This window comes from Mauremys reevesii, linkage group 6 (assembly GCF_016161935.1).
Source record: "Mauremys reevesii isolate NIE-2019 linkage group 6, ASM1616193v1, whole genome shotgun sequence".
NCBI classification, from domain to species: Eukaryota; Metazoa; Chordata; order Testudines; family Geoemydidae; genus Mauremys; species Mauremys reevesii.
In genome coordinates this window covers 77,047,771-77,075,406 of record NC_052628.1, presented here as the reverse complement: position 1 = coordinate 77,075,406, position 27,636 = coordinate 77,047,771, and the positions used below count along the sequence as shown (strand labels likewise).

Genomic DNA, 27,636 nt, shown 5'->3' with positions numbered 1-27,636 from the left:
CAGGCTTGAAAGAAAAAACTTTGTAAGTCATCTTATTCATGTATGAACAAGTATGAAAGTACACAGGGTAGGGAGCACTTGTCACCACAAATCTGTAAGATGTATTTATTGTTATAAAGTTTTTAATTATAATTAGCATTTCCAACCCAACTTCTAGAGACCATTGCTGAAAAAATATTTAGCACTAGCTATGTGACATGTAAATGTAAAACCTATTTTCAACTTGCTATAATAAAAGTTAAATAATCAGTAAAAACTAATATTTAAACTAATTATTTAATAATCTACATTTTCTTTGGATTACTATTCAAACATTGACAAGGTTGTATTCCCAGAAACACTGGGGGGATAGTGTTGGAAAACCACTTTACAGATTTTGCCAAAGGATAATCCTAAAGCTAGCCCACTGGTGGGCCCCCTAAAGCAATTTCCAGGCAAACCTCCAAACATTTGCATTTTACTTAGGGTGTTGTCAAGGAGATTAGTAATGGACTATAGGGCTGGATCCAATGCCTTTTCAAAACAAAGAGTTGTTCCATTGATTTCAATGGACATTTGATCAGGGTCATAGAGCACTTCACATGTTGGTCATATGTTTGGACAGTAGTGAGCCAATGTTTCTGTCAGAAAGGGTTAACTCAGTTCACTTCCCAGTGCACATGAATCAACATCCCTAAACCACCTACATAACTGACATTAGTTTGTAACCTTGTTGGTGGTCTCAGCAGAGAGTCCAAGGACTAAACTGGTATGGAGTCTTGAACTAGCCACTCACTCTAGAGATGGTCCTACTTGACCAAGGCTGAGGTACACTAGTGAGGCAATATGGAGAAGCTTCTACGGACACTGACCGGACTGTGCTTGTTCTATGCATAGAAGACTTAATTCTCTCAAAACATATATTTTTCAGGCCCCTTTAAAAGTATTAAATACACACAAAATAGCCACTGCACTAGTTCTTAGGACGGACAAAAGTCAGCAGTTTCAAATTTGGATGCCTAACATCCATATTTTAGTACCTAAATAGACAGACTAATTTTGACTCAGTAATCATACTATGAGCTTCCTCTGTCTCTGTTTTAAAGACACTGATTTTATGCTAACTGCAATCTAGCACTGTTGTTATGGTGACAGAGTAGCCATATCATTGTTGAGGTTAGTAAAGGTTAGCAGCGGCTTTTTTGATTTTGGAATTTTAAGTACGGTTAAGAAATAAGGTTAAGGTCATGGAAAACTCATTTTATAGATGTATATTGTTAAATTACTGTAGTAACCCTCAAACGTCAACATGTACTGTGGCCAATATATGTTCACTAAAGCAAGATTCAATATATTATCTCCCTCTACCTAACATCTAACAGATCCAGGCATACACTGAAACTGATTTCAGAGCAAAACTGTACTACTGAAATTTACGTAAATGGAAATGCACAAGAACTATGCAGCACATTATACTAAGTTATATAGCAATACTCTTTTCTCACCATTTATGCAGCAGAATTACACTCAAATGTGTGACGATGTTAACCTGAAAAATCATTCATTAAACTGCATGACTCTGAAGGTGGAACTGTAGCTGAGAGAAGACAATCTGCAGGTGCACACCATGCTGACTCCACATCAAACAGCAGATCCAATTCAAGATGCCAGTCCTCACATTCAAAGCACTCAATGGTCTAGGGCTGAACTCCTCATCTCCTTCCACCCAATTTAAAAAATACTGCCTATGAGTGTGATGCACCTAACAGTATGCAGGATGGGACACACCGCATGTAGAAATCAGGAAATGCAAATGAGGTTTAACTCATCTCTTGCCTTCATTAGAACAAGATGCAGGATTCTGGGGTTTATACAACCCTTTCCATAACAGAAGCCATACAACTGGCCTACTAGCTTATCCCTCCATAGACACCTCACCCACACAGAAAAAACACCCATAGACTGAACATCCCAATATGACTAAATAGCAAATATTATCCAATAGGACAACACAGAAAATTACAGTATTGCCAACCCCAAGTTTTCAAAAATCATAAATAAACCTCAAAGAATCATGAGACTGGCTTAAAATCATCTGATTTTATGGGGAAGAGGGGAGGAATTGTATTTGTCTTCTAGTATTTGAGCCTTTAGAGCACGGGTGGGCAAACTACGGCCCACAGGCCGGATCTGGCCCCTAAGGGCTTTGGATCCAGCCTGTGGGATTGCCCCCCATGATGCCGTGAGCCCTGTGCCACCTTCAGAAGCAGCCAGCACCACTTCCCTGTGGCCCCTGGGCGGGGGGGCAGAGGGCTCCGTGAGTTGCTCTTGCCTCCAGGCACCGACCCCCCCACAGCTCCCAGTGTCCGGGAACAGGGACTCGCGGCCAATGGGAGCTTCGGCGGAGGTACCTGGAGGCGTGGCAAGGGCAACAGACGCGGAGCCCTCTGCCCCGCTTCCCCAGGGGCCGCAGCACTTCCTGGAGCAGCACAGCATGGTGTGGGACCAGGGCAGGCATACACCAGAGCCTGCCCTGGCCCCGGTACGTGCCGCTGCCACCCCATAGCCCAAACCCCTCCTGCACGCCACCCCCCAACTCCCTGCCCTAAGCCCCCTGCCTGCACCTCACACCCCTCCTGCACCCCAACTCCCTGCCCTGAGCTCCCTCATACACCTCGCACCTCTCCTGCACCCCAACCCCCTGCCCTTAGCTCCCTGCTGCATCCTGCACCCCTGTGCAGGATCCCCTGTGCACCCCAATCCCCTGCCCTGAGCCACTACTGCACCCCAACCCCCTGCCCTGAGCCCCCCCACAGCCCACACTCCTCCTGCACCCCTGCCTTGAGCCCCCTCCTGCACTCCGCACCCCTCCTACACCCCTGCCTTGAGCCCCCTCCTGCACCCCGCACCCTTCCTGCACCCCAACCCCCTTCCCTGAGCCCCCTCATATACCCCACACCCCTCCTCTGCCCCAATCACTTGACCTGAGCCCCTTCCTGCACACTGCACCCCCTCCCACACCCCGCACTCCCTCCCACGCCCCAACCCCCTGCCTTGGCCCTACATAAAATTTCCCCACCCAGATGTGGCCCTCAGCCCAAAAAGTTTGCCCACTCCTACTTTATGGTTCATATTTTCAAGCTTTTGTCTTCAACCATGAGGGCTAGAAGCTTACTTTAAAAAATAGATTCTCATATAATCACATGACTCAGAAGCTGGAGCTTTACGTAAAATACCAAATATTGAGAGACTCGCTATAAAATTGTAAGAGCTGGCAACAAGGGTCTTAAATCTTTCAGTTTGGCACATAGATACCACAGTGATTGTGGTAAATAGGGCTCAAGCACTGTCTTGAGGAGAACAAGAGGAAGTTACTGCCATACCACAGTTATTAAACCCCAAAAGAAAAAGTCTGACGGTGCTGGCTGTCTGCTCCTACTCGGCAAGCCTTTCCTTGTTCCCCAGACAATGATTATATAAATACCTTCTTGCTCCTTATGTTCTTCCATGAAATTACCTCCTCCTCTGTTGTCCCTATTTCCCCAGCAAACCATACTTTCCCCTTAATGCAGAGATCCTAAAATGGCCTGTGGACAAGCTGAGAAGCTGAAAGACAGCAAGAGAACATCTATTTATATCTAGATTTTTTTAAATGTGCAAATTTATTTATTTAGCAAAAAGTTAGTTTATGAAGTAATTTGCACTGCCACATAATTGTATTATGCACAAGGCTCCAAATTTTAATCAGTGCATTAAAAGGCATTTCAAAGTTTAGCCATAATTTTCATAAGCTGAAGGGGGAAAATAGTTTCAAATCTCAAAATTTACATATTTTTGTCTTTGCAGAATTTAGACTCAAATCATTAAGTCTCCTGGTTAACCCCAAAGATCCCAACAGATGGACCAGTTTCTTATCTTGTGTCCAAAACTGTTTTAGGAACCCTTCTTTTATTACTTTTTATTTTTCTTCAATAACTGCAAAAACTACACTGGAACACTTGTGCTCAAGCAACCACAGATAACTAATCCAGAACAATAAAATAAAATATATTTTAAAATAGGCCAACCAGCAAACTAAAGGCCATCTATACATGACCAAGCAAAGTATACAGCCCTTAGTTTGTAAAAATTCAAATCAGGAATGAGTCTGTAATCCAGTTTTTAACAGTGACCTAGTTTGTATTTTTTTTCCTCCCATGTTGTCATAACTTGAGTGATACTTAATGCCAACAATCATTTTGAATCATTTGTTTTTGCTCCATCAATTACTTACTATATATCATTAAATGTAACACCTGCACTGATATCATTTTTTTAATTATTTTTTCTTCACCCACCCCACCCGCATCCACCACTCCAGAACAAACATGACAGCTGCCCTAAAGTTAGCCAGGAGTCCTTAAAAACCTATCCCCTTAAAACTAAACAGAAAATCTTTACAATGGGCTGATTTAGTGAAATCTCAGACATTTTATTACATAATGGATTTTCAGTAATATCATATAAAAAAGAATACAGCTCCTATGCATGAACAAACATTCCCAGTTCTATAAAAAAACAGCACCTTCCCCTCCAAAAAACCACCAACTATTAAAAGCTATAGTGCCTGTAAGGATGTGTTCCTTCAGAACATCATACTGTAATCTGAGTACCCTGTACTGCTAGAGGTTAGGCTAGGGCACAAACTGTTGGAGTGTGGAACAGACGCTGCAGCTAATGGAACAGTTATTCCTTTTGTGTGTGCTTGGATTTATTTCCACATGACATTACAATGCTGTTCTAAACAGACAAAATTTAACAATGTAGAAAGAGCAATCTGATCTAATTAAAACTGGTAGTGAGTCTACTCTGGATAAGTGGAACAGTTGTGGAGGAAGTATCCGCACCTTGGCATGCCACAGATGTACTATCTACAATAATGCCAAATGGACCAGTATATGGGCCATGGGAACTGATTCAAGGACCTAAACCCTTCAAATAGTAAATACAAATGAGGTGCTGCCAGTGTTCCAACCCGTAATCTGCAAAAGCAGCTATAGAGGGCAGCCATGAACTGCCCATAGTTGTAGGGAAAGGATTTAATTCCCACAACCCCTATGAAAAACTCCCACTCACAGCCTCATACTTGGACTTTGTGCTGGGAGAACGGTTGAATTTCACCCAAAGGCTTTTGTGATTTATAGCACGCTTGTATGAAACCATGAAATTGACATAAAACTGACAGTTTTGCGCAAATCTACTGCTTGTAGAAATGAACAACTCTGTCAACAGTCAGTCAAAGTTGAAGTCAGAAAAGAAATCATCCTTAAATATCATATAATTGGACTCTAAACAAATAGTTCATATCATCTACATGTTTTGTCCATGTTTTATCAATAAATATATAAACCCACACTTCTTAATAAAAGTTAAAAACATATATCAAAACTTACGTTTCTAGCATCCTCTCCCTTATCCAAAACCACTTTTATCTTAATACTTTTTGGCAAACCATGCATATTCTGTTGCATCACATTTCTAATTTGTAATCTCTCCCACCTTTATCTCTAAGAATTGTTCTAAGACTACTGGCAATGGCACCACATGTGCAAAAGCCCTCTTTTTATTTAGTCCAGAAGGGCAACGTACTTAAAAAATATAGATATTCTCTGATAATAGATCCTTTTCCCAAAGGGGAAAGAGGGGACAGGTATTTTCAAGCACTGAAACCATTACAATGATTTTTTTAATTAAAAGAAAAGGATGTACCAACAGTCATTTACTTTGCCAATTTTCTTTTAATTACAAATGGAAAATTTCACTATAATATGGATACATCTTACTAGATTTTACACAAAAACAATGTAGATTTGGCTCTCAGAATGATTAAAATGGTGTGTAGTGACCCCAACCCATTAAGCCAAGCAGCAAAATGTACAGTTTGACTAGTCACTTTAAAGTGTGAAACAAGACTTGTCTACATGTAGATGAACCAAAAGATGTGTCAAAAGGGATGCCTTCCTCCCATCTATGTTAAGGCCCTACCAAATTCATGGTCCACTTTCGTAAATTTCACAGTCATAGCATTTTAAAAATCTTGAATTTCATGATTTCAGATATTTAAATCTTACATTTCATGGAGTTGTAACAAAGCATGAATGTGTATTGGAAAATGGCAAAATATAAACATGTATAGCCCTTTAGTCAGCATTTCTCAAACTGGGGGTCCTGACCCAAAAGGGGGTTGCAAAGCTATTGTGGAGGGGGGAGGACATGGTATTGCCACCCTTACTTCTGCGCTGCCTTCAGAACTAGATCGCTGGAGCACGGCAGCTGCTAGACGGATGCCGAGCTTTGAGGGCAGAGCACCAGGAGCAGTGCAGCCTTCAGAGCTGGGTTCCTGGTCAGCAGCCACTGCTGTACAGCCACCCAGCTCTGAAAGCAGTGCCACCTCCAATTTGAGAAACGCTGTGTACTTGTATATATTTTTACTCCATAGTATAAAAGAGTATAGTATAGGGTAAAAGTACACAAAAGACCAGATTTCATGGAGATCAGATTTCATGGTCTGTGAATTTGGCAGGGCCCTAATCTATGTGCCCCATTTATAGACCATTGTCCCAAATGCAAACAACATTATATTACCCCATCTTTTTAATAGATATTTTTCATCATAAAGAATATAAAGGTATTTGAGAAGTTACTATCATTAGAACTATTTAGCTACATTCTAAATTACTGAAACAAATCAGGAGGAAACAGGACAAAGCTACTAGGAATATTACTCAGAACCAGAAAAATTGTAATGAACATACAAAATTTATTTATCTACCCCACCCACCAGGACAGTTGTCTTCTTAGATGGCAAGCATGATAGGATATGGTCTGTGTATGCTGGAAGGGGATACTGAATGCTCTGAGGTCAGACCCAGGAAGGTCAAAGCTGTGTAAGCTTCTTGCCCTGGAGACAGTATGCTCAGAGAGAGGAGGCATACTCCCCCAGAGTCCTGAGTGGCTTCATATGGAGTAGTTCCAGAGCATCACCCAGTCACCCCATGACAGGGTCCACATCTTAATGTATGCCTCAGAGTGACACAACCAGTTAGGGACAAATTTCAAGTCCCCTGATTTCAAACTCAGTTATGAGTGCTCAGTAGTTCTGAAAAAAACAGCCCATAAACAGAGGAGTTTCTTGTAAGACTTGTGGGTGGACATGTGAAAGCTAAAATGGGGATTTCTGCATTCATAGAATCTTTGCAGAAAATTTTTATAACAAATTACAATTAAGGAGTAAGGTATGAGAGAGTGAATTTGTATAACACCACACCTTATGTTCTGTGCAACACACAAGCTAAAAATGCCAATCATCCATTGCAAAGTTTCTCAAAATAGCAATCACCTCCTTAAGAAACAAGTTTTTTTCCCATCTCCCATCGCCTCAGTTGAATTACTATAAACTTCATGCAATACATCCTGGTTACTGAATTAAAATACAGTTAATTACCATGATTACTTTGAATTCAGTACAAGTGGACTAATCAAACACCCGTTCCCTTACAAAAGTGCAATGAGATTTTTTATCTAGGACTGAACCTCAGATTTACATTTTACGTACGAAACGGCACCTTCCACACCCAATGCACCTTTAAACTTCATGCTGGGGCTTTTGCTCAATACTGCCCCTCAAAAAAGAGTGCCATCTGCTTAATCATTAGCACTACTTTTAGCAGTACCTGGGTTTTCCTTAGATTTCTCCTATCCTAGTAGTATTGACCTGGCTTGACCCAACTTAGCTTGTGAGAGCTGATGAGAGTCCAAAGTAGCACAGCTGAGGTCATAAAATGAACATATGCAATTGTTGGAGGAAAATCAATTAGAAACTGAATCACTTCCCAAGTCAGTTTTGAACATATTTCTACATTTTTGGATGTAAAACTCATTCAGAAAATAATTCTGACTGAAGTGTTGGTAGACCCAAGAAAAATATAATGTAATTATAGAATCATAGAATAGTAGGACTGGAAGGGACCTCAAGAGATCTTCTAGACCATTCCCCTGCACTTGGGTCTAAGTATTATCTAGACTAGCGGTTCCCAAACTTGTTCCACGGCTTGTGCAGGGAAAGCCCCTGGCTGATCGGGCCGGTTTGTTTACCTGCCGCGTCCGCAGGTTCAGCCGATCGCGGCTCCCAGTGGTCGCGGTTGGCTGCTCCAGGCCAATGGGAGCTGCTGGAAGTGGCGCGGGCCAGGGGATGCGCTGGCCGCTGCTTCCAGCAGCTCCCATTGGCCTGGAGCAGCCAACCACGACCACTGGGAGCCGCGATCGGCCGAACCTGCGGATGCGGCAGGTAAACAAACCGGCCCGGTCTGCCAGGGGCTTTCCCTGCATAAGCCGCAGAACAAGTTTGGGAACCACTGATTTAGACCACCCCTGAAAGGTATTTGTCTAACCGGCTCTTAAAAAACTCCAATGTAGAGATTCCACAGTCTCCCTAGGCAATTTATTCCAATGCTTAGGAAGTTTTTCCTAATGTCCAACCTAAACTAGCCTTGCTGCAATTTAAGCCCATTGCTTCTTGTCCTATCCTAATATCTTAAAGAGAATATTTTTCTCCCTCCTCCTTGTAACAACCTTTCATGTACTTGAAGACTTATGTTCCGCCTCAGTCTTCTCTTCTCCAGACTAAACACAGCCAGTTTTTTCAATCTTTCCTCATAGGTCATGTTTTCTTGACCTTTAATCATTTTTCTTGCTCTTCTCTGGATTTTCTCCAATTTGTCAACATCTTTGCTGAAATGTGGCACCCAGAACTGGACACAATACCCCAGTTGAGGTCTAATCAGCACAGAGTAGAGCAGAAGAATTATGCTTATGTCTTGCTTACAACACTCCTGCTAAAATATCCCAGAATGATGTCTGCTTTTTTTGCAACAATATTATACATATTTAGCCTGTGATCCACTATGACTCCCAGGCCTCTTCCTGCAGAACTCCTTCCTAGGTAGACATTTCTCGTTTTGTAAGTATGCAACTGATTGTTCCTTCCTCAGTGGAGTACTGTGTTCTTATTTAATTTCATCCTACGTACTTCAGACCATTTCTCCAGTTTGTCCAGATCATTTTCAGTTTTAATCCTCTCCTCCAAAGCACTTGCAACCCATCCAAGCTTTGTATCAACCACAAATTTTATAAGTGTACTCTCTATGCCATTATCAAAATCATTGATGAAGATATTGAACAGAACCAGACCCAGAACCAATCCCTGTGGGACCCCACTCATTATGCTCTTCCAGCATGACTGTGAACCACTGATAACTATTCTCTGGGAATGACTTTCCAATCAGTTATGCACCCAACTTATAATAGCTCTATCTATGTTGTATTTCCCTACTTTGTTTATAAGAAGGTCATGCAAGAGAATATCAAAAGCCTTACTAAAGTCAAGATATACCACATCTACCACTTCCCCCCATCCACAAGGCTTGTACCCTGGGAAAGAAAGCTATTAGGTTGGTTTGACACAAGTTGTTCTTGACAAATCCATGCTATTACTTATCACCTTATTATCTTTTAGGTGTCTGCAAATTGATTGCTTAATTATTTGCTCCATTATTTTTACATATACTGAGGTTAAACTGACTGGTCTATAATTCCCTGGGTTGTCCTTATTCCCCTTTTTATGGATTGGTACTACATTTGCGATTTTCCAGTCCTCTGGAATCTCACCCATCTTCCATGACTTTTCTAAGATAATCGCTAATGGCTCAGATATCTCCTCAGTCAGCTCCTTGAACTCCTGAGGTATCTCATCAGGCCCTGGTGACTTGAAGACATCTAACTTGTCTATGTAATTTTTAACTTGTTCTTTCTCTATTTTAGCCTCTAATCCTACCTCATTTCCACTGGCATTCATTAAGTTAGATGTCCAATTGCTACTAAACTAAACTAAATTTATGTCTGTTTCCAAAAATTCAGCTTGTATTCACTTACATGCAAATAGATGTATTATTAGTAACTAATGTTATGATATAGGTTTATCATCTTATATGCATGGTTCCATTATTAACACAGGAAACTGTCTTAGGAGTTCTTTTCTTCCAAATAGTACTTTTTAAATCTCAGAGACCTTTCACCTATACATCACTAGAGCTGATATCAACAAGACATGACAGACTATCCAACAGCCATGATGACTAATGAATGCCTTGGTACAGCACAGAATATCATCGTATTTTAAATATTAAAATTAAAACTCCTCTCCTTGCAGCTTTAAGGAAAGGGAAATCTTTAAGGTGCACTACTGAAATTAAAAAGGTAGCAACAGAGGTGCCGCTCCCCCACTAGCAAGACCACCAAGCACTGTCCACGTAAAATACCAAAATGAGATGCTATTTATTCAGTATTTTGTGCAGATTTTTATTTATTGTATGCTCTGCATATAACGACATCACTTGATTGTCATCCCTCTTCTCTCTGACAGACTTTGATCAGCAGTGAAATAGTTAATGAAAGACATCCCTGGAAAAAGAAGTGAAGAATCAAATCCAGAGTGAGGGGAGTCTTCCACAGGCAGCACAAATCCGGAGCTTGACCTGAACCTTTCACAGCTCCAGAGCTGGACAGAGTGCTACATAACATCAAGTCTGGCACCACTGCCACCTATGATAACATCCTTCCACAGTTCCTTGGCCCACACACCTGCTATTGGCAGGAAGACTGCTGAAAATCTGGCACATGTCAAAAGTCATCGGCCTTCCAAAATCTGGTAAAGACCCAAACCAGGCATCAAGCTACCACCCCATACTGCTGCTTTCTGTGTCTCTCAAGGTTCTAGAGTGCCTAATTTTACAGTGAATAACACCGTGGAGAACATTTTGAATGTTGAGCAAGCATGCTTTTGACAAGGTCAAAGCACATGCAACCAAATACTTGCACATTAATCGAAAACAGTTTTCAAAGAAATCTGAACACGGGCTCTATTTTCCTTGACCTCACTGCAGCTGGCACACAGATCTACATGTTAAAATATCAAGAATCCTCCCATTACGGGTTATTGATGCCACCAAACTGCTACTCCAAGACAGACAGTTCAAGGTGCATGTGGGTAAGAAAACAGATGAAATTTGGTTCAGAAAAAACAGATGAATGAGTTATCCCAGGGGTCTGTTCTAGCCCCAACCTTGTTCAATCTATACATCAATTACCTATCACCAACCCAGCCATGGAAGTTCATCTATGCAGATGATATCTGCTCCATCCAACTTTCGCTGAGCTGGAGAAGACTGAGTGACAACACTGCAAACCTAGCAACCTACTGCAAGACATGGCACCTTCAGCCTAGTATCAGCAAGACAGTCTCTAGCACATTACACCTCCATCACGCCAATGCTAAGAGGGAACTGAACATCATAATGAATGGCCACAGGCTGAAGCATGAAGCATACCCAGGTTACTTAAGCGTGACCTTCGACCGAACACTGACATACAAAAGCCACCTGAGCAAGATAGCAGCAAAGGTCAAGACACACAACAACCTTCTCAGCAAACTGGCAGGTTCTTCATGTGGAGCAGATACTCCATCCCTAAGGACTCAGCCCTGGCCATCTAGTACTCAATAGCAGAGTACTGTGTGCTAGTATGGAGTCAGTCGGCACACACCAAACTTGTTGATGTGCAACTCAACTCAACTATATGCATCATCACAGGAACTCTGTCCAACTCATCTTCCATGGCTTCCAGTTCTGAGCCACGTTGCTCCCCCCATTACATAGGAGGGAGACTGCAGATGGCAAGCTGCTTGTGAAGATACATGCCAACCCATGCTTACCCTTGTTCACAACCTTTTTAGTCCTACACATCTTTCATCACACCCACTGTGGTCGAGGCTGTCATGCCAGGATGTGACAGCAGAGCCCCTGTGGCAGGAAGACTGGTCTTTATCATCAACCACCAATCAATTCCTTATCACAGACTCTACTGTTCGCCTACCCGGCTTCGACCTGCCATGTCATCAGTGGGCCCTTTTTAACCAATTCCGGACTGGGCAAGGCCTCTGTGCAGGCAACCAGCACCACTGGCGCTTTCAAAACAAAGCAAACTATAGCTGTGGTGCAGATCAAACAATAGTACACATTGTTGAGGAGTGCCTGCCAACCAAATTCAGCACTGGGCTCCACGAGCTCCACTTTGCCCCTATAGATGCTATTGATTAGCTCTGCGAATAGGCAAATGCTAAATACTTAAATAAATACAGGCCGTTCACACCACCTCCAGAGCTACCCTTTCAGGCTGTGTGCTGATTCAAGCAAACATCACTACACCAGATCTCAAACTGATAGGTATCTTTACAGCCATAGGGCAGTATTGATTATATTCAAAAATCATTAGTCAGGCCACAAATCATGAAATTGGCTTAAATATTATGAGCTTTTAAAAAATAAGCAGTTTTGGGTCTTTGCTTCCTGCTTTTTGAGCCTTTTGGGTTTATATTTTCAAGCTTTTCTGTGCAGTCATGAGGGCTAGAATCATCCTTTTTAAATGGAGGCTGTGCTTCTTATTAAAGAACATGAATCCAGGAGCTGGGGCTTTAAAAAAACCCTTAAATATTGCAAAACTCATTTTAAAAAATCATGAGTTGGCAATATATAGAGCACACCACTATAATTCAGTAGATTCCTGACTCATTCACTGTGGAATATACAAGCTGTATTTTAAATGAGATCCTAGTCAACAAAGCAAGTTTTCGAGAAAGTGATCCCTAAGCACACAAGTATAATTCCACTAAACCAAACAGATTTACACCAAGGATGGACTTAGTCCTCTTTCTCTCACACTTCTTAAGGAATTTTTCTGTAAAACTATCTGGGCCAAGGCTTGGAGTGTTTTTGTTTGTTTGTTTTGTTTCAGATTTGAAATAATGGCCTTATCGTCTACTACTTTGCAATTTTTGACTCAACTTCTCACTTCTTTATCCTGCAAAAGAGGTTTCATAATTTCACAAGGATTCACTCATTGTAATACTTTGTCGTGCTTTGTAATACTTTTCCTAATTTTATTTTAAAAAATAAAGCATCTTTCAGAAGAAAAAATATTTTAACTCTCAAATTCATCAGAAAGGGTATATCTTGCTGAGGCCTGACTTCTTTTGAAGAACATCAAAGCAATTATCAATGGGGCCTTGGAATCACCAATCAAATTTGGCCAAATAAATAAATAAATAAACCAGTATAGCAAAGGTGAAGAAATTGTCAGAATTTGAGTGAATATATGATCTACTAAGGTCTGGGAGGGAGACAAAGGAATTATTCATGCATAGTTGGGTTACTTATGTAATCCTTTTCCCATCTTATCCCATCAACTCTCGGGTCTTAGCAAAATATTTAAATGAAAGGGAAACATTCAGTGATGACTATGGTTCAAAATGTTTTGTTCTAAATCAAATTTCCTAAATTTTGCATCTTTATGTTAATTCAACAGATGCTGTGCCATCTAGCTTTTAAAAGGTACATTCCCTATCATTATGACACATCAAGAGCTTTGCTAGGTACAAAACAATTTTTTCCCTTCATTTAAAAAGGTGCATTTGAGTAGCAGGAGAGACTAATGTACCACTTCAGTACCAGAGCACAAGAAACAAAACAAAAAACAAAATGTTCCAATCTTTTATATATTAAATAGATCATTCTTGTTGCACTCTTGTCAGACAAGTTAAACATTTTAAACATCACCACCTGCCAATTTTGATTCCTTTAAAAAAAAAAAGGGTGGGGGCAGGCAATCTCTTTCATGACTGTTCAGATACTACACAGTGGCATTTGACTTCAGACAGTGTTTTGATTACACAAATATGCCAGATTCCAGCTGTACAGATTTACTATCCTGTTTTCTTACATTCTCTGTCTCCTCCATTTCAGTGTAATCCATATGTGCATACAGATAACAGCACATGTAACTGATCAAGTGTAATTTTTGTTTCCGCTATGGCCATTTGGATATTCTTGCATGAGTACCTATATAAAGTCCATTGGTTCCTGTGTTTTATAGAAGGCACTGAAGCTCAAGTCTCCATCTTACAGTATCTTCCTAGCATTGCTCATGGTTTTCTGTGAGGAAACCCACTTCCCAAACAGATTGAGTGGGTCTGCTTTCTGTTTAGATTTGACATTTCCATTGATGTCCCACCTAGACTACTTCTACTGATGACAAATCTGATAGTCTGTTTAAAGATGTTTAAAACACAAATAAATGATAAGTTAAAGTAAACAAAACAAAGTTCTGTGAACCTGTGACCTCTCAGTAAGGGATCCAGTTCCCACCCCTGCTCCTACCCCTCCCATCAATGTTTTTACTTGTTTAACAGAATTACATAGAGGCACTAGGAGAACCATGTGAGATGTGACAGGATAGTTAAGTTTACCCTTTTAAATGAACTAGCCTCCAGAGAATCATGTAGCTTCCCGCACCCCCCCCCGTCAGCATAGGTTTTATGAAGAAGGGATCTTAAGGATTTGTTTGCTGTTTGATTTTGTTCTCTCTCTTGGAGCTCTCTGAGAGCAGATCTCCCAGAGGAGGAGATCTGTGCGCTCCATTTCATACTTCCATTCCCTCCAAGGTCTTAAGGATATTCACATTAATTGTATAGTCCCACTTCTGCTCTGTCAACCATGTGCACGTGTATGTCAAATGGACCATGAACTGTACTGAGTTTCTCTTCCCCCTTGTCTCTAAATTGTTGCAGCATTCTGTCTTCTACCCTTCCCCAGAGCAGAATAGAAATGATCATTTTCCTCCAAATCCCTATTAAAAAAAAAAAAAGCATCCATCTAAGGGGTTCAGTGGATAACTGAATAGTGCAGTGTAACTGCAACATTGCTAAAGTTTGGAAAATAAGCTATGTTTTCCAATGACATGAAAATAGGTTAGGTTTTCAACCCATTGATCAGACTCATGCATGAAGACTCTACCTTAACCTTAGGGGGAAGTCAGTTTGATCTAGAAAAAGCCTGCTTAACCCTTAAACAGCCAGTTACTCCTAGACTATTGCTGCTATTAGGCACTGCTACAGCTGATTCAAATAATCACAGTAATAATAAAACTAAGTACTGTATTCCACAATTTAAAAAGGTCTGAAGTACTGACCCTGGGGCCAGCTTCAAGTAGGAAAGCAGTAAGCAAGATAATCTGAGAACAGGCTCAAGACTGAACCCCTAGAGTCTGGCTGAATACATGATTTTAGAAAAACTGTCACTCATGTTTATTTGATTACTAAATGTTTTATTTAAGCAACTTCATAGTTTGTTCTGAGACATTAGTTTATAGAGCCCAAGCAGTCAAAATGGCTGGATACAAAATAACTGTACACAGTTTTCAGGGTTCCTGTATACTGAGTCCTAACTAAGTTTACACACCCCATTTAAAATTAGAAAAAGATTTAACAATCTAAGCCATAAATATTTCAGACTAATTATATATCTCCCACATACTAATTCTAAATCAGAATACCCATCAGAAAAACCTGCAACACATATTATAAGTAAAAATTCTAATTTATACAACCTCCAAAGGGATCTTAACTTTTTAATCATTATAGTAAAATTCCAGATAGAAATTCTATAATCTAATGAAGATATGTGTATTATATTTCTTGGCATGTTAATGTCTTTCAGTCTTATAAAGTTTTAATATTCTAAGTAGGACTGTTCCCATCAGAAGTTACAGTCAGTATGTAATAAACCAATCAGATTTTCTATTTCCTACTTGGCTTGCTGTCATAAAATTATTGAACTAATTGCTACTCACTATAAGGATCTCAGAAGCGGGCAGTCTTACTTTGGAGTATGACCCATAAATGTGTATGAAAAGCTAGAGTAATCTGTGGCTACTTGCACATAAAACTGCTGATCATGGTTTGAAATACTTTAGTTGTATGAGGCAATGAGGGTTGAGAAAAGACTAGGAGTCAACCTACCCTTCTTCTAGTAAAGGCTAATTTATTTAGATGCCATTGAAATCATTGGAAAAACTCCCATTGATTTCAAGAGGAAACTGGATCAGGCCCTTAATCGCCAAGAAGAATGTTTCAAAATATCATTATCATTACTGTAGATTTTGTTTTCTTCAACTTTGATTAAAATATGGATCCTTGTGGACTACTTTTGAAAAGTTTCTCTACAGTAAGTCAATCCTATAGTATTTTCCTCCTACTAGTATAGAACTCCATGCATCCTTGGTGAGGGAGGCACCCTTGCAAGCAGCACTGCAATTGATAGTGTGGCTGCAAAGATAGTTGGCAGCATACTCCCACTCTCACTCAGTATGTTTGCTCCTGACAGCACAAATATATCCCATCCCCTACCTGTAGCCTTGGAAGGATAAGGCAAGCCAACCCTTTCCCCATCTGTTTTCTCTTTGTGGAAGGCACGAGGAGAATAAAAATATCAATAAAATTAAAATACAGAAAATAACCCTCCCACCTCCACTTATGCTCAGTCCTACAGTGGTACCTAAAAAATTTGCCGCTACACAAATGAAAATTAGATGCACTTCTTTGTAGCGACAGTTGGAAAGGAGGTTGTGCTGGGGTGTAGGAGATGGACTGGCCATGCTAAAAGCTGCAGTGCAGCTCCTTCTGGGAGCTCGCTGAACATACATTGACTTTGGTGGTAGGGCAGACAGGGCTAACAGCAGACAACTATCAGTCAGTTTCTTTGTTCTAAATCCATACAATTCTCTTTCTCAAGCATGCATGATTTAACTGTAGTAAGTAAGCCACCTATTATAACTTGATTTATATTAACAATTAAAATAAAATATTACAAGTGTTCAGGAATGTTCAGTTCATTGTTCCATTTCAAATGCTGAGTCAAAACAGAAGCAAGAAGTAGGCACGATTCATTAAGGGCCTGATTCTGCAACCCATTAATTGTGTAGCATTCACGAGTAGTCCCATTGACATCAATAAGGATGCTTATGTGAAGAATTACTATTCGGGCTAAGAGATGAATAATTGAGCCTTAAGTATACAACCAGAAAACTCTTTAGAGTAATCCTCCCTGAACATGAATGCTGTTTCCCACAACACACTTAAAAAAAACCCTACTTAAACTCCAAAGCAATCTGAATTTTCTTGTTTTTGAAAGTAAACAGTCAGACAATGTATATGGCTGCCACTCTTGATACAGTGAACTCTGAGGTTCTACAGAGGACATTGCTACTACTTCAGGCCCTGGACAACCCAGATATTTTTCAGTTCCATCTGGGTTTTCACTCTGGTTAAAAACTATCCCTTGAGGCACGTTTCCTTAATAGGATATGCAGCTCAATGAAGTTAGGCACTTTCAGTCTGAATTTGACTGCAATGGTCTAATTCAATTCCCATTAAAAGACCTCCATTGACAACAGTTAGCATTTTTTCAGCTTACTATATACACTAGGGGTTGGCAACCTACGGCACACATGCCAAAGGTGGCACGCAAGCTGATTTTTGATGGCACGCGGCACGGGCTGAGCCGCTCAGCCTGCCACCACTCTGGGGTTTCCGCCGCCAGCTCCTGCCAGTCGGGGTCCCACCACTGGTCCCACTCAGCGCCCACTGCTGGCCTGGGTGAAGGAACCCCAGGCTGGCAGTGGGCTGAGACCCCGGCTGGCAGGAGCCGGCGGTGGAAACCCCCAGAGCAGGGCGGGCTGAGCTGTTCAGTCCCCCCTGCCGCAGCCCCACTCACCTTGTGCAGGCCTCCTGCCAGACAGGGTCCAGGCCTCCGGCCCTGCTCAGCCCTACCAGCCTCCAGCTCCACTCACCTCAGCTGCCGATCTGGGGTTCCAGCTGCTGACCTCCTGCCAGCCGGGGTCTGGATCTCCAGCCTTGCTCAGCCTGCTTTCTGGCCTGGAGTCCCAGCAGGACACCCTGGGCTCTGCTCCCGGCCTTGAATCAGTGCTCTGCAGCCTCCCCGCTGCGGCCCACTGTCCCCAGCCTGGGACAGTGAGGGTTGCACATGAGGCAAGATGGGGTGCAGCACAGCACCCCCATCTTAAAATTGCTTATCTCAGACCACACTGCGTTTGACCTTGTGCCTGCCTTCTATCGCCATTTGTTTTTCCCACTGAGAGTTGAAGGGAACATTTGACAAAATGGCGGCTCCTAAGAAAGTGAAGCTAGATGTCCGGTCATTTCAGCCTGCTTGGACAGACACATTTGAGAAGACGTTATTGAAAAGAAGGACCGTGCTATTTGTGCTTTCTGTTATGAAAGTGTTGTTTGTCGCACATCAAGTGTTCGATGACATTTTGAAACGAAGCACGAAAAAACCTTTCTTGATGAAGCAGACAAGACTGAATCAATCAACAAGGCAGTAGCAGCCTATGAGAAGCAAAGCAGTGTTTTTAAAAGCTTAAGTGTAAGTAAAAATCAAGCTACAGAAGGAAGTTGCAAGATTGCACAGTGCATTGCAAAAAACGAAAAGCCGTTTACAGTTGGGGAATATATAAAAAAATTTTCTCAGCAGTTTGGAGATTTTGTTCAATGATTTGCCAAATAAAGATACAATCATATCTAGAATAAAAGAACTGCCCATCTCTGCCAGAACAGTTGAGAGACGCATAAGTGAAATGGCAGAAAACATTAAGGAAAAGCAGATGACTGCATTGAAAGACACAGCAGTGTTTAGTGTTGCAGTTGATGAGAGTGTGGATATAAACGACATTCCACATTTCGCAGTTGTTACAAGATATTGTGCTTCCAAAGAAATCCAAGAGGAACTGTGTTTCCTAAAACCCCTGCATAACACAACAAAGGGGGCAGATATACTGGAAAGTTTTGTAAACCATTCTGAAGAACGAGGAGTTGACACCAGAAAAAATATTTTGTGTGACAACAGATGGTGCTCCTGCCATGGTCGGAAAACAGAAGGGATTTGTAAAGTTACTTGAAGATCAAATTGGCCATCCGACAGTAAAATTTCACTGTATCATCCATCAAGAAAACCTGTGTGCTAAAATTTCTAATTCTGATCTTAATAATGTGATGAATGCAGAGGTGTGAATTGTGAATTTCCTTGTTGCTCAATCTGCTTTGACTTACAGACAATTTCAAGCACTGCTAGAAGAGATGGACGGTGCTTATAACGACATCCCACTTCACAGCAACATTCGTTGGCTAAGTTGTGGCAATATTTTGGTGCGCTTTGTAAACTATTTTGATACAATCAAAGCCTTTTTGTCGGAAAAAGAACAAAAACTACCCCGAACTGGATGACAAATGGCTATGTAAGCTCATGTTTCTAACTGATATCACCGCTCACCTAAACAAACTCAACCTCTGTCTCCAGGGTGCAGGGCAAACAGTTCTGGATCTTTATGAAGCCTGGAAAGCATTTGTTGTGAAACTAGCAGTTTTTTTCAAGGGATTTTCAGACTTCTACTTTCCGCTACTTCCAACTCATAAAAGAGCTATCGACACGTTGCACTGTCAATGTCGATGAGATTGGAAAGTACATGCAAGAACTGGAATCAGAATTTTCTGACAGATTTCAAGATTTCCAGCGATTTGGCCCAATACTTTCTTTTCTAATTAAACATGAAAAGTTCAATGAAAGCGACTTGGATTTGTCTGTATTTCAGTGGATGGCTGTTGAAGATTTTGAAATGCAACTCATTCAGTTAAAAAGCTCAGAATTGTGGACCTCAAAGTTTGTGGATCTGCGGAGCACACTCGCAGCTACCGAGAGAGATCATGGGGCCTCTATTCTGACCTGCTGGACGTCCCTGCCAGTGAAATTTAACTGTTTGAAGAAAATTGCATTTGCAATGCTTTCAGCATTTGGATCCACATACCTGTGTGAACAGGTATTTTCACACATGAAATATGTCCTCTCTCCCTCTCGGAGCTGGTTAACAAGTGATCACTCAGAAGCCTGTATCCAGCTTAAAGTATCTAAATACGTGCCAGACATTGGAAAACTCAGCAACAAAAAGCAAGGGCAAGGATCACACTAACCTGATTAGATCTGCATTTTAATTTAATTTTAAATAAAGCTTCCAAAACATTTTGAAAACCTTGTTTACTTTACATATAACAGTAGTTTGGTTATATATTATAGACTTATAGAGAGACCTTCTAAAAAACATTAAAATACAAAGCCTTATATTAGAGAGTATAAATGAAGACTCGGCACACCACTGCTGAAAGGTTGCCGACCCCTGATATACACTATATCTGCACAGTTTACATACTTTTGAAGTTACTTTGTAAGGAGATATTGGATCTTCACAGAAAGTGCAGGTGTTGGTTGCTTAAAAGAGTTTTAAAGTGGGAGACAAGATGACATTTTAAATGCCAACACTGAAAAGAAGACAGAGAACATTTCAAAAGTTGTACAGAGGATCTTTAATAATTGTGGGATAGGTGGCTGGACTGTCCTCAACACACATAAGACTCAATCTGACTCCCCTTGGAGTCCAGGGTTAAAATTTACAAAAAGGCCTATGTGAGTGACTTTCAATGGGAGTTAGGTGCCTAACTGGCTTATGTACTTTAGTAAATCCCACTAGATGCCCATCTGCATCTTTAGGCATCTAAATATCTTTGTAAACTTGGCCTTTAGGCACCTAGAAATCTAAGTCTGCTTGAAAGTCATTAGAACTTAGGATTTAGGCACTTTTATAAATTTTACTCAAGGCCTTTTTTGTACTTTCTATGAAGATTCTGTATCTTTTCTAGCTATCCACTTCTAGAAACTATAAATTAAGTAATTTCATTTATCGTGTAAACTGTGTAGATATTGTATACATTAGACACGAAAAAGCTAAATCAGCAGGAAAAAAGCAAGCTGTTAAAATTCCACTTTATAGGGTGACAATAGCCTATGAATATTTATAGGACATGTACCAAAGCAATGGAGGATGATGCACTGTGATGGCATGTCCAAACCCCACAATGGGTCTGAAAGGGTTAAAGAACAAGATTGGGCTCAGGTAGCCCTGCCCCTCCAACCCTGGGAGCATGCTCCAATTGGACAAGAAGCTTAAAAAGGGAGCAGAGGGAAACAATCCCATAATTTGGACCTTCCTTCCAGATGATGTTGTGGTATCCTCTCGTACTAAGGATACCTATCCGCGGGAGAGAACTCCAGCTATTAGGAATAGACAGGTATTAGTAATGGGCGATTCAATCATTAGAAACATAGATAGCTGAGTTTGCGATGACCGGGAGAACTGCATGGTGACTTGCCTGCCTGATGTGAAGGTTGTGGATCTCTCGAGACATCTAGATAGACTTATGTGCATGAAGGTACCAGTGACATAGGGAAGGATAGGAGAGAGGTCCTGGAGGCCAAATTTAGGCTGCTAGGTAAGAGATTGAAGTCCAGGACCTCCATGGTAGCATTCTCTGAGTTCCATGTGCAGGGCCAGTTAGACAGGCAGAACTGCAGAGTCTCAATGCATGGATGAGACAATGGTGTAGGGAGGAGGGGTTTAGATTTATTAGGAACTGGGGAAACTTTTGGGAAAGGGGGAGCCTATACAGGAAGAATGGGCTTCACCTAAGCCAAAATGGAACCAGATTGTTGCCACTTAACACTGAAAAGGTTGTAGAATAGTTTTTAAACTAGGGGCTGGGGGAAAGCTAACAGGTGTGGAGAATCTATTAATAGAGAATCTCTATGTCCTAATAAGGACGAGAGGATGGAAAATGATCAAATACAGGCAGGGTCTGATCAGAAATAGTCAAGTAAAAAAAGAGTCCCATTCAATTACGTCGTGTAATGGCAGACAGCTAAAAGGAGACAAGTTTTTAAAGTGCTTATATACCAATGCTAGAAGTCTAAATCATAAAATGGGTGAACTAGAGTGCCTCGTATTAAATGAGGATATTAATCGAATAGGCATCACAGAAACTTGGTGGAATGAGGATAATCAATGGGATACAGTAATACCAGGGCACAAAATATATCAGAAGGACAGAACAGGTCGTGCTGGTGGGGGAGTGGCATTATATGTGAAAGAAAGCGTAGAATCAAATGAAGTAAAAATCATAAATGAATCAAACTGTACGATAGAATCTCTATGGATAGAAATTCCATGCTCTAATAATAAGAATATAGCAGTAGGGATATATTACTGACCACCTGACCAAGATGGTGATAGTGACTGTGAAATTCTCAGGGAGATTAGAGAGGCTATTAAAACAGGAAGACAGGATACTGGCCTAGATGGACCCTTTGTCTGACCCAGTAGGGCCATTCTTATGAGCGCCTCAGCTCAGCAGAGAGGAGAAAGAGGGAACTACACTGAAGGCTCCTGAATAAGGGTGCCAAAGAAGCCTCTTTGTGAGGAATAGGTCTTCATGTTCAGCCTGGCTGGGGCTGAAGGTTTAGTTGTTTTTTCTTTTGCTATCTTACACTGGACTTGGAGCCGAGGGGCATGACAGATGGTAGGAAGTGACCCAGGCAAGGTAACTCCAAGGGCACTCCAAGGTGCTGGACCCTGATTGGCTTTCATAGGTCCCTGGGTTGGAGCCCAGTGAAGTGGGAGGGCCAAACTCCCCTACCAATTGCCCCTTCTGTATGAGGGGCATATGCTTCATTCCCACCCCACTCACCTCTCTGGTAAGGAGAGGGCGAGGACACTGAAAACACAACGTGAAACAAAGTCCATACCAGGGTGAGGAATTGGACTGAAAAGCTGTCCTGCTGAGGGGCGAGGCTGTCTACTGGATGTGCTATCCACTAGACCACCTGGCCCTCTGACAACCCTGTTGCATGCACAAGCACACACAACTCAGAATGTGACTAAAATAAAAGCCAGCACTAACAAAGCATTCAAACATCTCAACAGGTTGTGGACAGTGAAGTGAAACCCTAGATTTCTGTACTCTCAACATTCCTCAAACTTACTGAAACAGTGAAAGCTCAGAATTGAGACTGATCCAGCCAGGAAAGCCCCTGTTTCCTCCCTCCCAAATATCTGCTGCTCAGTGCAAGACCAGCGGAACCCACAGCCATATATTCACATTATGCACAGAGTATATCACGGGCAAGGGCATGTCTGCCTGGAGGTGGGGCCAAAAGAGGCAGTTTGCCCCAGACCCCCAGTTTGAGAGGGCCCCAAAACTGAGTGGCATTTCAAACTACCAAACTGGGTCAAAACACCACTCACTGAAATTTGGCCCAGCAACCCATCATCACACTTGAGGGGGTCCAAGCCAAACCTGAGTGGCACTATGCTAAGTTAAAGTGACAGTGATTCAGTTGTTCGTACAATGTGAAAAATGTCTGGGGGCACCTCTGTGCCAGACCTCACAATGCTCAGAACCCAAATGCAAACCCATTTCTTCAACTTAACTTTTTCTTATTAGCCCATCACAAACATACACAATCAACCTGATCTACTTAAATGTACAAATAATTATTTAAAAATATCTCCACCATTACAACTTTTTCCTACAGGAAGAGTGAGAGTTTAAGTATCATATTTACTCTAATTTACCGGAAGGTAGTCAGATAAAAAGGTGCAGTGGGCCACATAAGTCAGAAAGATAGGTAGTTTAGAAAGAGGACTGAAAAAAAGCTAATGCATCACATTGTTTTTTGAAAGAGTAAAAAAAGAATTTCCCAGGTAACTATAGACCAATTAGCTAAATTTCAATCCTGGGGAATTTCATTGCATGGCATGCAATCAGAAAATAATTAAAAGATGATACTAATAGAATTACTACCAGTCAACATGGTTTTATGAAAAACAGGTCTTGTCAAATAAACTCAGTACTGTTTTCTGATGAGATTACAAGATTGACATAATATATTTCAACTTCTGAAAGGCTTTGACTTAGTACAACACAGTGTTCCAATAAAAAATAGCACTATACAAAATGTAGCACATATTAAATGGATTAAAAACAGGCTAATCGATAGAAATGAAAAAGTAATTCTTAATGGAAAATCATTATCAGATGATAGCATTTCTAGTGGTGTCCTGTTCTTTGCCCAATAATATTCAGTGTCTTTATGATTATGTTTTCTTCTTAATGATCATTAGCAGGAAAAAGACTAGATGGAAGTTGAAGATGGACAAATTTAGAATGGAAATAAAGCAACATTTTTCACAGTGAAGATATTTATCATTAGAACAATTTACCAAGGATTGTGGTGGATTGTTCATCACTTAAACTCTTTATATCAAGATTAGATGTCTTCCTAAAAAGAGATGCTCTAGTTCAACCAGATTTTATGGATTTGATACAGGCAGGGGTGGCTCTAGACATTTCGCCGCCCCAAGCACGGCGTCATGCCTCAGGGGGCGCTCTGCCGGTCGCCGGTCCCGCGGCTCTGGTGGACCTCCTGCAGGCGTGGGGGAGGTCCACCAAAGCCACGGGACCAGCGGACCCTCCACAGGCATGCCACCGAAGGCACCCTGCCTGCCGCACTCCCAGCGACCGGCAGAGCGCCCCCCGCGGCATGCCGCCCCAAGCACGCGTTTGGCGTGCTGGGGCCTGGAGCTGCCCCTGGATACAGGAATTACTGGGTGAAATCCTATAGCCTGTGTTATGTAGATCAGCCTACTCTCCGGTGATAATTATGGCCCCTTTCTGGCCTTAGCATCTATGAATATGTAAATGAGAACTCCCTCCCCCACTTCAAGAGATTGGAGTATGGGAAGGGCCATCCAGCCCAGCAGCTACTGCTCCCCCTTACACCTATGCTCCTCTCTTGCATCCAGTACTTCTTTCATCCTCACCCCATAACCTCCTTGCCAAAACAAAGCACATGATCTGAGTGCATGCATGCTTAGTCTATGCACACATTCAAGGGTAAACTGAAACACCTGTGAAAAGTCCAGTCAGCAGGAACACTACTGCTCCTAAATCAAATGCATTTTCAGAGTATTAAAAGCCTACTGATGACTTTCAGATCACCATCAATTGACTTTGAGAATGTTCCTCCCCAATTAATTCCACTACTGTACTTTGGAAAATCTGACAAAATATCATTAATTAGATTCCAACCACTTAGAACTGTGTGAAACTTGGCAGTTTTATTCTGCAGAAGTGCATACAACTATTTTATTTGGTATCAATCCAAATAAATTCCCCCATCAGTTTCAGTTTGAGTTTTGTGTTTGAACAAATCCAAAGAGGCAAAGTAAAATGCACTCACATTCTCTACATTTCACATGATTTCACATCATGACCATACAAAACTGCTAATTTTGCATGAAAATTTGGCAAACCTCAGAGACTCTATCATGGATCTGGTTTGATAGGTAACTTTGGAATGAATCCAATGAGTTTTGCATAGCTGTGCTATAGTTGCATGGATTGACACCCATCAAGCCACAAAAACAGGCAGAGTTTGGATATTGCTGACTCTCTTCAGCAGTTCTGTTTTTATTCCACATTTTGTAAAGTGCTGCAGGCGTATACATTTATGATGCTCTATAAAGGCCCTATAATGAGAATAATAATTGCTTTTGTTTTAAATCTGGCCAGGGTTTTACATCATCCCAGCTGCCTGAAGTCCCTCCACCCTCCCCTAGGTATCCTGGGATTTCAGTTCATCAGAAGCAATATTGCTGCTGTCAATGGGCCTGGTTCTGACCTCACATTGGTGTAAACTAGGAGGTCATTAAATTCACATCACATAAAAACAGCGTCACTGAGAGGAGAATCAGGTCCAATGTCTCTAAAGTGAAACTCACCACAATGGTTTGATTGTGTTAACACTTCTACTGCACACACAGTGGCGGCTCCAGGCATTAGCGCTCCAAGCGCGTGCCTGGGACGGCAAGCCGTGGGGGGGCACCCTGCCAGTTCCTGAGCGGGCGACGGTCAGGCAGCCTTCAGCGGCTTGCCTGCGGGAGGTCCGCCGGTCCCGCGGATTCGGCGGCATTTCACTGAAGGTACACTGAAGCCGCGGGACTGGCGGACCTCCCGCAGGCATTCTGCCAAATCTATGGGACCGGGGACTTCACACAAGCATGCCACCGAAGGCTGCCTGACTGCCATGCTTGGGATGGCAAAAAGCTAGAGCTGCCCCTGTACACACATATTCATTATGTATTTTTATGGGTGGAAATAAGGAAAGAAGAGGGTGCATTCCTAGTAATGCCAGGTATGGGGATGAGGACAGAGAGGGATAAGAAGGGGAATGGGACAAGGGAAAGATAAACCAGAATGAAGATGAGAAACAAGATATGGAGTGTCAGTATAAATATAAGGATGTAGAAGAGGATGGGATTAGAGATGGGGGAAGAACAAGATAGGGAAGAGGAGGCCAGGGATGAGATGAGGATGAAGAGTAGGAGGTTTATGGATGCCACTGGGGGAAGGAGGATGGGTGAGCATGGGGATAAGTATGGAAATAGATTGAGGAACAGGCTAGGATTAAGGAGAGGGATGAGCAGGAGGTGGAGAAAGAAGAGCATAGGAGACTAATAAGATTAGGAAGCAGGAGGAATGGGACTGGGAAGTAGAACAGACACAGAGATGGGATGATCAGGACACAGATATGGATAGGACTGGATGGAATGTGTGGAGGGGACTAGGATTAGGGATGAGGTGACGAATAGAGGTGGAATTCAACTGGACAGGGATGGGATATGAGAGAAGGCTATAGGAGAAGGATGGGAATAGGAAGAAGGATGAGACAGTGATGGGACTGGAATGGGAATTGGGATGTTACTGCCTGCATGCAGGGCCTGCCTTACCAATCCAACACAGGTACTGAAAGAGGCGAAGGAGCCTGGGTAACGAAGTACAGTGCCACTGTAGTAACAGGCTCTCTCAGGCTGAGAATGGGAAGCGCCTGGGGGGCTTTTCCCCTCATCCCTGAGCCGCTCCTCCACTGCAAAGCCAGGTGCCAAGAAGCGGCTGTCCCTCTTGAGCAACAGGTAGAGCTCCCGGGCAAAGGCCGGGATCCTCAGCAACACCTCATCCCCATCCTCTGACGGTGGTGGCGGTGGTGGGGAAGGTGGCGGCGGTAACTGAGAAGCAGCGCCAGATCCCTGAGGATGAGGAGACCAGTGATAGAATTCCTGAGACTCGTATTCATCCTCCGCATCCTCCTCCTCCTCTGCTACCTCCCCAGCTGGCTGTGGTTGTCTGTCTACCGGGGAGGAGACTGAGCGGACCTCACGGGAGCTGCCTGCCACCTGGCTAGGTGTAGCAGAATCACTGGTGCTGCTGCTGGTGCTGTTTCCACAGCTGGGATCAGTACTGCAGCTGCCTCCACCACCACTGCCTCCAGCAGGCTCCTGCTGGCCTCTGCTCCAAAGTGCTGGGAAGATGATTTCCCACTCCTCGGAGTCTCCTGATGCATGCAGACCTGCAGGAAAGCCAGACAAATAACAGCATATGCCACAAAACAGTGTTGCACATGCCACTGCATACCACTCATGCCAGTGAACACACATATATGCCAGTATCCCCTGACTACAGCCAGTGCTCCTAACCAACAAGTGCATGACACAAAGCACAACCTTGTCCCATTTCCCCTCACCCCCCTGTACCTTGCCCACAATATGTTTTCTTGCAGTATATTAGTCAGCCACTAGATGTCTCTGTATTGTTTAGGAGTTCCAGACAGGAACTGTGGTCCCTGGTAAACATGGGAGATAAGCTGGAACGGGAACTGTGTGGAAACTATTGTTTGTGTCTGTAGTTGTTCTCTTTAATAAATACCTCCTATA

At 42.2% G+C, this 27,636-nt stretch overlaps 1 protein-coding gene across 8 annotated transcripts in view; it reads right to left on the bottom strand.

Annotated features, from left to right (window-relative positions):
• The window catches only part of ADAMTS19 (ADAM metallopeptidase with thrombospondin type 1 motif 19), a 381,231-nt gene that overhangs the window by 214,561 nt on the left and 139,034 nt on the right, over positions 1–27,636 (bottom strand). For 4 of the 8 annotated variants that reach the window (XR_005600317.1, XM_039544206.1, XM_039544207.1 and 1 more), the window contains exon 2: positions 26,656–27,272. The exons of the other annotated variants lie outside the window; for them this stretch is intronic. Coding sequence is in view for 3 of the 4 variants with exons in the window: in XM_039544206.1 (XP_039400140.1) it covers positions 26,656–27,272 (617 nt within the window). In the remaining variant the exon portion in view is untranslated. The remainder of the gene's footprint in view (positions 1–26,655; positions 27,273–27,636) is intronic. 8 annotated transcript variants of the gene reach the window in all.